The sequence below is a fragment of the Haliotis cracherodii genome, unplaced genomic scaffold (genome assembly GCF_022045235.1).
Source record: "Haliotis cracherodii isolate W230 unplaced genomic scaffold, xgHalCrac1.p SCAF_9, whole genome shotgun sequence".
Classification (NCBI taxonomy): domain Eukaryota; kingdom Metazoa; phylum Mollusca; class Gastropoda; order Lepetellida; family Haliotidae; genus Haliotis; species Haliotis cracherodii.
In genome coordinates, this window is record NW_027266343.1 from 29,350,950 (window position 1) to 29,363,688 (window position 12,739).

The window sequence follows — 12,739 nt, forward strand, 5'->3', positions numbered from 1 at the left end:
TTCATTGTTATTATTATTAGTAGTAGTAACATGGTCCTGAGAATTACTGGGTTGTCTGGCCCAGCCGAATGTATATTGTATGCATTTTTTATATTCGCACATAAATCACAAGGTCGATTTAGAGGAGTTTTGGTCCTGCGTACGGAACAAGCGTCAGGCTTTGAAACTATTTAGTCTATGATGAGGGAGGATGCATTGTCCCATAATTCTAGCGATAAGAAACCATTTAAGATATTCGTGGTCACTCCTTCAGATAAGCACTTCTTGTGAACGAGGCGCCAAGTCAACATTAGGCTTGAAACATGACTGGGATCCTGATTCGGTATACGACTTCTGAGAAGAGCAGGGAGAGAACCAGTCAAGCTGCTAACGTCACGTGATGTTATGACAGTCTCGCGAGATTTATGACGTCGCCTTGACGACACTTTCACTACTGGTATCGCCATTGTTGTGGTTATACTGCTGTCATATTACAACTTATCTGCTGCCTTTTGCCTTGTCTTGTGCTCATCTCCGCTTGTGAAAACCATGAGCGCATACACCCAAGGTATTTCTTTGTTTCTGAATTAGCCATGTTGGCACATTTCCTTGTTTTCTGATTAAATTTCTTAATTAAATTTGAAGTAAGCCGAGACCTAAATCTATTGAAAAATTATTCTAGTAGGCCTAGATTTCTACCACCAATCATTCACCATTTATATAAGATTGCATTTTTGTAGCCATTGATAACATGTCCACATCTGAGTCTGAAATATGTCCGATATATACTTTCCTTATTCTTATTCTGAAAAGAAATGTTTGTCGTTTATATAAAGATTTTTTTTCAGGTTAAACTGAGGCCATTTCATCCTTTTCAGTCTGTCGATAAAACAAATCATCTATTTTAAACGTTTCATTTCCAATATCAAAATACTTGTCGGTTGTATCAGATTTAATTTCTAAGGCTGATAGATCTAGGCATAGTTGTTTCTCTTCAAATACATATACTAAAAACCACTGGTGTGTTAATTTTGCCTTTTCATAACATAGATATTTGTAGCCCTTCTGTAACAACAGTAAAACTAGCTCAGGGTAATATTTGACATCCCACTTTGTCAATGAGGTTGTGGTAGTTTTGTTTCCACAATATTATAATTTTAAAGTTAAACCGTTCCAAATAAATATACTGAAGATTAATATTAGACTCAATCATAATTATTTTGATGCTTCCAAGGCTCTAATGTGCAAGTGACTTCAAAGAAGGGATAGACACGACAGCTAGTCCGTTAGTTCGAGACAAGTGAAAATGGAAAGGGACTAGTTGTTTGTTTTATTCCAAAATCTTGTTGCTTTAATCAAACCACTTTTCTGAACTACGGAATCGTTGGATATGACCAATCTGTGGTGACTATCCCTGCAAAGGCTTCCATTCCTATAGATAACACTAACATCAACATAGAAACTTTCCTTTCTGTCCATCATATGCATGAGATTCACTTACGGAGAAAGTAAATAAACATGTAATGTACAAATAGTAGAATTCTAAAACATAGTATAGCAGCGGCACAACCACTGGTTTCATTTTAAAATGATAAAAATAAGCTGCGTATTTAGATCTACGTAAAGTACGCAAAATGAGTTGCTTCCGAACAAATGGGCACGACAACAGTCAAAACCCCAAGGTTCTTCACGGTGCTGTGCGTAAATACCAAACGTAACCTTTCCACCTAGCGTACCTATTTTCCCCATAGATATTTATTTACTGATCCAATTCAGGCGTTACGTAAAAGTGAATTCTACTGCCGTGAATAATTCACAACAGGTGCATCTGGTTCATTGACGTTTAGTCCGGTATATACACATTTAAACATTTACGACATGTGACAATGGGGCTGCACATGAATGTTTGAAATCACATGACACAATATTTTAAGCTGTATTTGTTGTAAAAACTTAAATTTACTCATTGTTAAAAAATACTCAAGGGAATAAAAACATATTGAATACCTAAAGAGAATTATCAATACCTAGTAACAATGGTAACGTGAGTAATTACACCATGGCTAAAACAGTATCTGGAACCCTGTGCTTTTATGAATCTTTCATAACGTTTGTGACAATGACCAATCAATATCATAATATAGAACAAAATAATTAATAGTGTTAATATGTTCTATCAAGTATTATTCTGTGAATGTACATGCTACGATCACTTAATACCGGAAAACAAATCAATTTCGCAATCATTATCAAAACGAACACTGACAACATTAAGACTAATTAAACTATTCATGTAACATATGAAATGCATGCCAATTGTACGTCAATACTTAACAAACTTGTATAACGTTCCTACCAGGGTACCTACGAATACACTAACTATATTTCCGCATACACGTACTGACCATTGAGAAAACGTTTCCTTCATATGCAATAATATAGGTTGATGTAATGACTCTCTCTCCTGTGTGAAAAGGGCGCAATATTAATGCGTCTGGAAAAACACTGTATAATAATAAATCTTAACGATTCTGTTGCTAACACTTATTTTGCTAACGACAAATGTCATAAGGACAACCCATGAAGATCCAGGTTAGAAAGGTCTTCAGCAAACCATGCTTGTCGTAAGGGGCGACTAACAGGAACAGGTTGTATGTCATCGTATCCCAATTGCATGGATCGATGTTCATGATGTCAATCACTTGATTGTCTGGTCCAGACTCGATTATTTGCAAACCGCCGTCATATAGCTGGTATATTGCCGAGTGCAGCGTTGAAACAACAAACAACCACACCATTAGGAAATGTTCATGATTTGAGCATATTTGGATTGGAAGTACTTCCATAGCATCACCAAACTACAGACGCACCCTTACAACGTTTTGGATGGCAATCAGTCAATGTCCTAGCAAATGTACCTATCTGAAACCCTGGCTTATATACTTGCCTATTCTGAACTGACAAGATGACAGTGATTGAATGGATCATCAGGACCACTTTAAATTTAAATTTAAAGTAGTTTTTTCCCATTTAACACTCTCATTCTTTCTTTCCTGACAGCTCTTGACCTCGTGATCAGGTTCCCTTTGAACCTTGACATCTGGGCCCCTCCTCGCCAAGTGGGTGTCTTTGGGAATCAGTAATTTACTGTTATTCTAATCAATTACTAACATGTGATACCAAAACATATACTGCTAATTTGGAAAGTTATATTCATGAGCAGTATTTAACACGTATCATTATCACTAACGTCCTTAAAATCATAATTATCCCCTTATTGATCCATTTCCAACAACTATCCTCTTCTTCCTGTACTCCTATCTTCTGTCTCTCTTTACATGTCCTTCTCTCCCTCCCTGTCAGCGTCCTACTGGGAGATACATGACCATCCTTGAACCCCTGTCAGAACTTCCCGTCCCTTCCACCTCTATCCCCGACCCCGCCCCTCTCTCTGCCTCCGTCCCCCGTGATGCCCCTTACTTCGTCGATATCAACCTGGATGATGACGACACCCCGACCCAGTCCCCAGTTCGAGTCTTCCTGTCACGTGTGTCTGGATTCTTGAGGAGAGTGTTCCGTGTCAAGATGGACGCTTAGAGTGACATCTTACTACCTCTTAGAACTTGTTTTAATAATTACCCTGGACCTTTAGAATATTAAAAAAAAATAAGTGATCTCTACATTTTGGGCCATTCGGACTTTTTTAATGTTTTGGATATTTTGATCATTTAGGACCATTTTGCTATTTTTGGACCCCAGAATAAATATTTTTTTAAATACTAAACCTTCAGTGTTTTTGGACTTAGATACTTTAGATACTTGGGCCATTTTGGATTACCTATAGAAATATGTTATGTGCTTTTGGCTCTTTCGGACACTTTTGGCTTTACACTTTCAAGATTGGACTTCATTAAATCATTATGATTCAATATTTATTGTTGTTTTGTTTTTTCCATTTAGCCGTTTCTCCTTTAGTCACGTTGTTGCATACAATCTCCTTGGTTTGTCAGCCCCTTATACCCGTGTGCTTGTGGGTTTCACTAACTGTTGGCAGTATTTGAGGGCTTTTATGTATGTCAACCGCATTCAGCAGTATTTCAGCTACAGAGAGTCTATTGACTGCAATCGGGGTACAATGACACGCGGTCATCCGAGACACTGACCACTTGATCCATGGACTTAGTCGCCTCGTACATTCTCGTACCAAGGAAATGGTTTGACGTTGTTATTTCATGAAAACAGACATTATCAAGGACAAAGACAATATATTTTAATGACAATCATTTAGAATAGAATATTGTGGGTGCTTAATCGTAATAATTACACTTTACTACTACTTTTTTACACTTCGTTTTAGAATTCTCTATTTAACCTTTGCCTCCCACCCGTGCGACTGCATTAAAGCTGTCGCCAAGAGATGGATATATGTTGGACACGCACTCTAAAACTTCAACCAAACACAAATAGATGCTTACACGTTAGTTTTCAATTCTAAAACACTTAAGTCACTACTAGTTTACTCCATTTAGTTTTAGAATTCTCAATTTTTCTTTTCTGTGCGACTTCTTTAAAGACGTTGCCAAGGGCACATTGTACATAACACGCATTCCTGCTTCAACGAAACACACATAAACGCTTACACGTTAGTTTTCAGTGAGAAACAACACCACTAGAGTTAATGGTGAACACGATTTAAACAAATAATATTTTTGATTGATTACAGTTCAACATGTCGGAGTTTATCTGCACGGTATCGTATTGTCACGTAATTTAAGGGACGCAACTCGTGTTCTCTTGGCAGTATCGTATGTAAATAAAGGGACGCAACTGCATGCGTCTCATAGTAAGGCAAACACCTCCCTTGGGTGTGAGTCTGGGTTTTGCGCCGCTTTTAGCAATATCACGGCGGGGAACACCAGGGTCCACGTGCACAAAGCGGTTCTATCGTTACAATTATTGTAAATCCTAAAGATCGCGATCTGACGCTTTGGCTTCAATCGCCACCCACTTGTACAAAGCGAATGTAGGCTAAGGTCATTGTAAGCTACAAACGAAACTTACAATTGGTCCGGACCAATCTTAAGTAGCTAAAATCGTTGCAGTCCCTCATCAAACTTGACAAAATGGCGTGCAAGACTTGGTCTGTTTCACATAAATAATCTGTTTTACGTTCAAACATTGCCTCTTTATTTTGTTAAACTTTATGATTCTAATCGACACTTTAACAACATTAAGAACGCACCATAGATTTAACGTTAGAAATAACCACATAATTATCGAGCCGAAAGCTTTAGGATTTTACGAAAAGCTCCCTCAAATAGATTATTTACGTGGTATGTCAGGACATATTACTATTATTATTCATTTTAATGTTCATAATAATTATGTCACTATGTCACTAAGTATGTATTCGTATTTCAATATTGTTGATAAAACACGATTAGGTATTTCTTTAGTTGCAATACAAAACAATTCCTAAATCACGACAGTATTAATGCCGACAAAAATATATGCCATCATTCCAGTAATCGTTTCCTTCAAATAATTGGGACCTTTCTTAAATCTGTGCAAGATGCGATGGAGGGAGGGTGGTACCGGTTCCACTTACTGTATGCGCAGCAGGTTATGCGTGTCTGCAGACAACTGTAGACAGGAGTCGAGTTTAAGATAATCGTATCTCCACCGTTGAAGATTTCGATCTTAGCTAAGATTGCGATCTTAAATCCAAACCGTCTTACAATCGCGCTCAGATCAGTTTGTGCAAGTGGAATAGGACAGTTGTATGGTGATTGTAAAGTGGATTGCAGGCGCCTAAGATCAATTGTAACTAAGATTGTTCTGTGCAAGTGGGCCGAGAAATGGGCTCCACACATTGTTCTCATGTCAGGAATAGAAGCCGGGTCATTGGCGTGACCCTGTTGCCACTAGCCTACTCCACTACGCCCACCCCCTGGGACTGAGGCCAGAAAACAAAGGCATCTCCAAAGGCAGAAGGAACCTAGATTCGGCATGGTGTGAATGGAAGACGCGCAAACGTTGTTTACAAATATTTCTTCTCCGACAAAGAAACAACCAGGCTGGCCAAATTGTCATTGATTTTGCTCCAGAAAAGTAGCAGGGACAAAACACTACAACGTATATATAATTATATTGGAAGCTTGTTTGGTCGATATGTGGGTAAATAGCTGGAGAAACGTATTGATTTGTGTTTCCTTTTTCGTTCATATCTACATACACAGGTGCTGTGAAGATCTGGGATAGATTAGGTCTTCAGTAACCCATGGTTGCCGTAAAAGGCGACTATGCTTGTCGTAAGAGGTGACTAACGGGATCGGGTGGTCAGACTCGCTGACTTGGTTGAAGCATGTCATCGATCCCAATTCCGTGGAACGATGCTCATGATATCAATCACTGGATTGTCTGGTCCAGACTCGAGTATTTACAGACCGCCGTTATATAGCTGAAATATCGCTGAGTGCGGCGTAAAACAACAAACCTATCGTTCATATCTACAAACACAGGTGCTACTTCTATTTTAATTCAAATTCCCTGAGAATGTAGTTGTTGAGAGTCTGTTGTATATCCCTGTGTTCATTCCGGGTGAGACGACGCCACCAGCACCTCCTGCTTGGAGGAATTAACAAGGATCGGGTGCATCATACATGGATACAAAGCCTCACTCATGCTATCAACCACTCGACATGCTCGATTTGTATACACGCCGTCGTGAAATGGCTGGAATACTGCTGACAACATTCATTCACTCTTTGTACAGCTGTTCCATAGACCCCCATTGGTATTCTAGGTCATGGGTCCAAGTACCCCTGCTTGTAGGTCCCGTATAATGAGGATCGGGTGGTTTGTATAATTACATTGTGTGACCCCGCTGATTGTGTGTGATGGACAGACAGACGATGTGGATTGTTCATGCTGTCGCTGGATTGTGTGGCCCACGTTCTATGCGAAACACACTCTTACTGTTGGAAGCCGTGGCAACCCCAATTCACAGATAGTCGTGCTTTGTGATGTAATGACTATTTCCAGTATAAGTCCATGTATTGCAACCAGTCTGTTAGACTTATGGATAAATCTAGACTGAACAAGCTTTAAACAATGCCAGAACTATTAAGCAATGTTTAGGGTTGAATTTATATGTACTTAGGTTTTACATGGTTTTTTAGTTGGTTTACGAGACCGACTGTCATAAATAACCTAAAATTATTAATCATTTATTCAGGTTTCATTATAAATATCAATCTCGTTTTGTGAATCAATCAACTATCAATGACTTTTGCTAGTTGTCATTTCTAACTCCTCTGCCCAACAGTGACTGAACTTACAAGAGTTAATCAAAATATGTGTTGATGAATGTTCTAATGTAGTAGAACTATTAAGAATATTGTTATTCTCATCAATTTCTGTAGAATCCATGAATCATTGTTATATCTGAGAGATATGAAGCTATGTTGAGTGATGTAAATAATTAATCATTATTTTTTTGTAAATTGTTGTTATCCACAATAAAATGTTTCAAAGAAATCAATGAAGAGAGTGTGTAAATCAATCAACTAGACTGGTGTATGTTACAAATAATGCAATGATATCCGTCACTGTTACTGAATATTCTGAATGATATGGATATATCTGGTTGTTTAGTCAAGGACCACCTCCGTGGTCTAGTGGTAGAGTGTCTGCCCGGCGAGCGTAAGATCGGGGCTAGATCCCCAGCTATGTCATACCAAAAGATGTTAAAAGATGGTACTTGTTGTTAACCTGCCTGGCGTTCAGCAGAAGGAGCTAAAACAAGGCCTGTTCAGCTCGGAGTCGGAGTATACCGTGTCTAAGATGGGTATTCATGTTAAACTGCCGCATGGTTTCTCAATTGGCTAGCGCTATAAAATTGGCATTAGTCCGGACTAGTACAAGCAGCCACACACGCATATTGCTATATGAGTACAATAATCTCGAACGTGATGTTAATCACCATTTCACCTCACCTTTTAATTAATACATGGGGCCATTTTGGGGACCATCACTTATCCTCACTTCTCCAGTATGTACCATTGTCCCTCACCTCACTGGCTTTTTAAGTGACTATTCTTACTACTACTAATTGAAAAACAAACACAGTTGCAATTAATAATGTCAAACAGGAGACAAGGTTCTATGTAACAATTGTATAAACTAACTAATTTTATTAGAGGTCATTTTCTTCAAATTGTCTTGGGGCATTATCTCTATAACCCACGCAGATTGCTGTCCAGAGTTATGCCGCTTAGACATACCAGAAACCTTTAATCATGGGTTTGAATCCCTGTTATCCAGGTAATATTTCTAGGTGTGTCAGCCCCATACCCATGGGTTTCGCCAAAGTGGTAAATATGTAAGACCTGCATCCCATTGCGCTTTCATCCCACATCTCCCACACTGACTGATTGTGATCCAAAGGCCCTTACACCACTGCGCCATCCCCCTTGACTAAACAAACCAGTGTTGTATATATAGAGTTTCGTAGTATAATAGAAGAAAGAGTTGATATAATCATGGACATGCTGTTGTCTTCAGAAAATCAGTGCATAATTACAAGATGCCATCAGATACATATCTTTTACAGCTGCTGCTTCTCGCCATGTAACGGTGTTCTGGCCTAGATTGTGTCTGATGGAAAGACGGAGAGGGTCGATTGGTGTGGATTGTTGTTCGTGCAATCACTCAAAGGGCCATGTAACTGATAACCACGCTGTTAAAATCGTTTGATATGCATCCACTGCGAGCAAATCACTTAGAAGCTATATTTGAACGAGGCGCCAACTCAACTGATTTCGCTTGAAACATGACTGGGATCCTGATTTGGCATACGACGTCCGAGTAGAGCAGGGAGAGAACCAGTCAAGCTGCTAACGTCACGTGATGTTATGACAGTCTCGCGAGATTTATGACGTCGCCTTGACGACACTTTCACTACTGGCATCGCCATTGTTGAGGTTATACTGCTGTCATATTACAACTTATCTGCTGCTTTTTGCCTTGTCTTTGCTCATCTCCGCTTGTGCAAACCATGAGCGCATACACCCAAGGTATTTCTTTGTTTCTGAATTAGCCATGTTGGGCCATTTCCTTGTTTTCTGCCTAAATTTCTTAATTAAATTTGAAGTAAGCCGAGATCTAAATCCATTGAAAAATTATTCTAGTAGGCCTAGATTTCTACCACCAATCATTCACCATTTATATAAGATTGCATTTTTGTAGCCATTGATAACATGTCCACATCTGAGTCTGAAATATGTCCGATATATACTTTCCTTATTCTTATTCTGAAAAGAAATGTTTGTCGTTTAAATAAAGATTTTTTTCAGGTTAAATTGAGGCCATTTCATCCTTTTCAATCGATAAAACAAATCATCTATTTTAAACGTTTCATTTGATTTATCTTTCCAATATCAAAATACTTGTCGGTTGTATCAGATTTAATTTCTAAGGCTGATAGATCTAGGCATAGTTGTTTCTCTTCAAATACATATACTAAAAACCACTGGTGTGTTAATTTTGCCTTTTCATAACATAGATATTTGTAGCCCTTCTGTAACAACAGTAAAACTAGCCCAGGGTAATATTTAACATCCCACTTTGTCAATGAGGTTGTGGTATCACAATATTATAACTTTAAGGTTAAACCGTTCCAAATAAATATACTGAAGATTATTATCAGACTCAATCATAAATATTTTGAAGCTTTCAAGGTGCTAATATGCAAGTGACTTCAAAGAGGGCATAGACACGACAGCTAGTCCGTTAGTTCGAGACAAGTGAAAATGGAAAGGGACTAGTTGTTTGTTTTATTCCAAAATCTTGTTGCTTTAATCAAACCACTTTTCTGAAGTACGGAATCGTTGGATATGACCAATCTGTGGTGTCTATTCCTGCAAAGGCTTCCATCCCTATAGATAACGCTAACATCAACATAGAAACTTTCCCTTCTGTCCATCATATGCATGTGATTCGCTTACGAAGAAAGTAAACAAACATGTAATGTACAAATAGTAGAATTCTAAAACATAGTATAGCAGCGGCACAACCACTGGTTTCATTTTAAAACGATAAAAATAAGCTGCGTATTTAGATCTACGTAAAGTACGCAAAATGCGTTGCTTCCGAACAAATGGGCATGACAACAGTCAAAACCCCAAGGTTCTTCACGGTGCTGTGCGTAATTACCAAACGTAACCTTTCCACCTAGCTTACCTATTTTCCCCATAGATATTTATTTACTGATCCAATACTGGCATCACATAAAAGTGAATTCTACTGCCGTGAATAATTCACAACAGGTGCATCTGGTTTATTGACGTTTAGACAGGTATATACAGTTGTAAACATTTACGACATGTGACATTGGGGCTGCACATGAATGTTTGAAATCACATGAAACAATGTTTTAAGCTGAATTATTGTAAAAACTTAAATTTACTCATTGGTTAAAAAATACTCAAGGGAATAAAAACATATTGAATACCTAAAGAGAATTATCAATACCCAGGGTCAATGGTAACATATGAGTAAATACACCATGGCTAAAACAGTATCTGGAATCCTGTGTTTTTATGAATCTTTCATAACGTTTGTGACAATGACCAATCGATATCATAATATAGAACAAAATAATTAATAGTGTTAATATGTTCTATCAAGTATTATTCTGTGAATGTACACGCTACGATCACTTAATACCGGAAAACAAATCAATTTCGCAATCATTATCAAAACGAACACTGACAACATTAAGACTAATTAAACTATTCATGTAACATATGAAATGCATGCCAATTGTACGTCAATACTTAACAAACTTGTATAACGTTCCTACCAGGGTACCTACGAATACACTAAGTATATTTCCGCATACACGTACTGACCATTGAGAAAACGTTTCCTTCATATGCAATAATATAGGTTGATGTAATGACTCTCTCTCCTGTGTGAAAAGGGCGCAATATTAATGCGTCTGGAAAAACACTGTATAATAATAAATCTTAACGATTCTGTTGCTAACACTTATTTTGCTAACGACAAATGTCATAAGGACAACCCATGAAGATCCAGGTTAGAAAGGTCTTCAGCAAACCATGCTTGTCGTAAGAGGCGACTAACAGGAACAGGTTGTATGTCATCGTATCCCAATTGCATGGATCGATGTTCATGATGTCAATCACTTGATTGTCTGGTCCAGACTCGATTATTTGCAAACCGCCGTCATATAGCTGGTATATTGCCGAGTGCAGCGTTGAAACAACAAACAAACACATCATTAGGAAATTGTCATGATTTGAGCATATTTGGATTGAATGTACTTCCATAGCATCACCAAACTACAGACGCACCCTTTCAACGTTTTGGATGGCAATCAGTCAATGTCCTAGCAAATGTACCTATCTGAAACCCTGGCTTATATACTTGCCTATTCTGAACTGACAAGATGACAGTGATGGAATGGATGATCAGGACCACTTTAAATTTGTCTAAAAGTAGTTTGTATACTGTCTTAAGTTGATTTTGTTGCATTTTTTCCCATTTAACACTCTCATTCTTTCTTTCCTGACAGCTCTTGACCTCGTGATCAGGTTCCCTTTGAACTTTGACATCTGGGCCCCTCCTCGCCAAGTGGGTGTCTTAGGGAATCAGTAATTTACTGTTATTGTAATGAATTACTAACACGTGATACCAAAACATATACTGCTGATTTGGAAAATTATATTCATGAGCAGTATTAACCACGTATCATTTTCACTAACGTCCTTAAAATCATGATTATCCCCTTATTGATCCATTTCCAACAACTACCCTCTTCTTCCTGTCCTCCTATCTTCTGTCTCTCTCTACATGTCCTTCTCTCCCTCCCTGTCAGCGTCCTACTGGGAGGTACATGACCATCCTTGAACCCCTGTCAGAACTTCCCGTCCCTTCCACCTCTATCCCCGACCCCGCCCCTCTCTCTGCCTCCGTCCTCCATGATGCCCCTCACTTCGTCGATATCAACCTGGATGATGACGACACCCCGACCCAGTCCCCAGTTCGAGTCTTCCTGTCACGTGTGTCTGGATTCTTGAGGAGAGTGTTCCGTGTCAAGATGGACGCTTAGAGTGACATCTTACTACCTCTTGGAACTTGTGTTAATAATTACCTTGGACCTTTAGAATATTAAAAAAAATAAGTGTTCTCTACATTTTGGACCTTTCGGACTTTTTTTTAATGTTTTGGATATTTTGATCATTTAGGACCATTTTGCTATTTTTGGACCCCGGAATAAATATTTTTTTAAAATACTAAACCTTCAGTTTTTTTGGACTTTTTAGATACTTGGGCCATTTTGGATTACCTATAGAAATACGTTTTGTGCTTTTGGCTCTTTCGGATACTTTTGGCTTTACACTTTCAAGATTGGACTTCATTAAATCATTATGATTCAATATTTATTGTTGTTTTGTTTTTTCCATTTAGCCGTTTCTCCTTTAGTCACGTTGTTGCATACAATCTCCTTGGTTTGTCAGCCCCTTATACCCGTGTGCTTGTGGGTTTCACCATCTGTTGGCAGTATTTAAGGGCTTTTATGTATGCCAACCGCATTCAGCAGTATTTCAGCTACAGATAGTCTATTGACTGCAATCGGGCTACAATGACACGCGGTCATCCGAGACACTGACAACCTGATCCATGGACTTAGTCGCCTCGTACATTCCCGTACCAAGGAAATGGTTTGACGTTG

The 12,739-nt window shown here is 38.5% G+C and overlaps 2 protein-coding genes across 2 annotated transcripts; both read left to right on the top strand.

Moving 5' to 3' along the window:
* Window positions 1–528: 528 nt before the first annotated feature.
* Window positions 529–3,576, top strand: LOC139452235 (uncharacterized). Its single transcript, XM_071233635.1, has 3 exons — window positions 529–547; window positions 3,040–3,098; window positions 3,343–3,576. Exons 1-3 carry the CDS (start codon window positions 529–531, stop codon window positions 3,574–3,576), a joined length of 312 nt encoding a protein of 103 aa, XP_071089736.1.
* A 5,461-nt stretch (window positions 3,577–9,037) lies between these two features.
* LOC139452116 (uncharacterized) lies at window positions 9,038–12,115 on the top strand. Its single transcript, XM_071233441.1, has 3 exons — window positions 9,038–9,056; window positions 11,579–11,637; window positions 11,882–12,115. The coding sequence occupies exons 1-3, from the start codon at window positions 9,038–9,040 to the stop codon at window positions 12,113–12,115; spliced, it is 312 nt and encodes a 103-aa protein (XP_071089542.1).
* The last annotated feature ends 624 nt before the right edge of the window (window positions 12,116–12,739 follow it).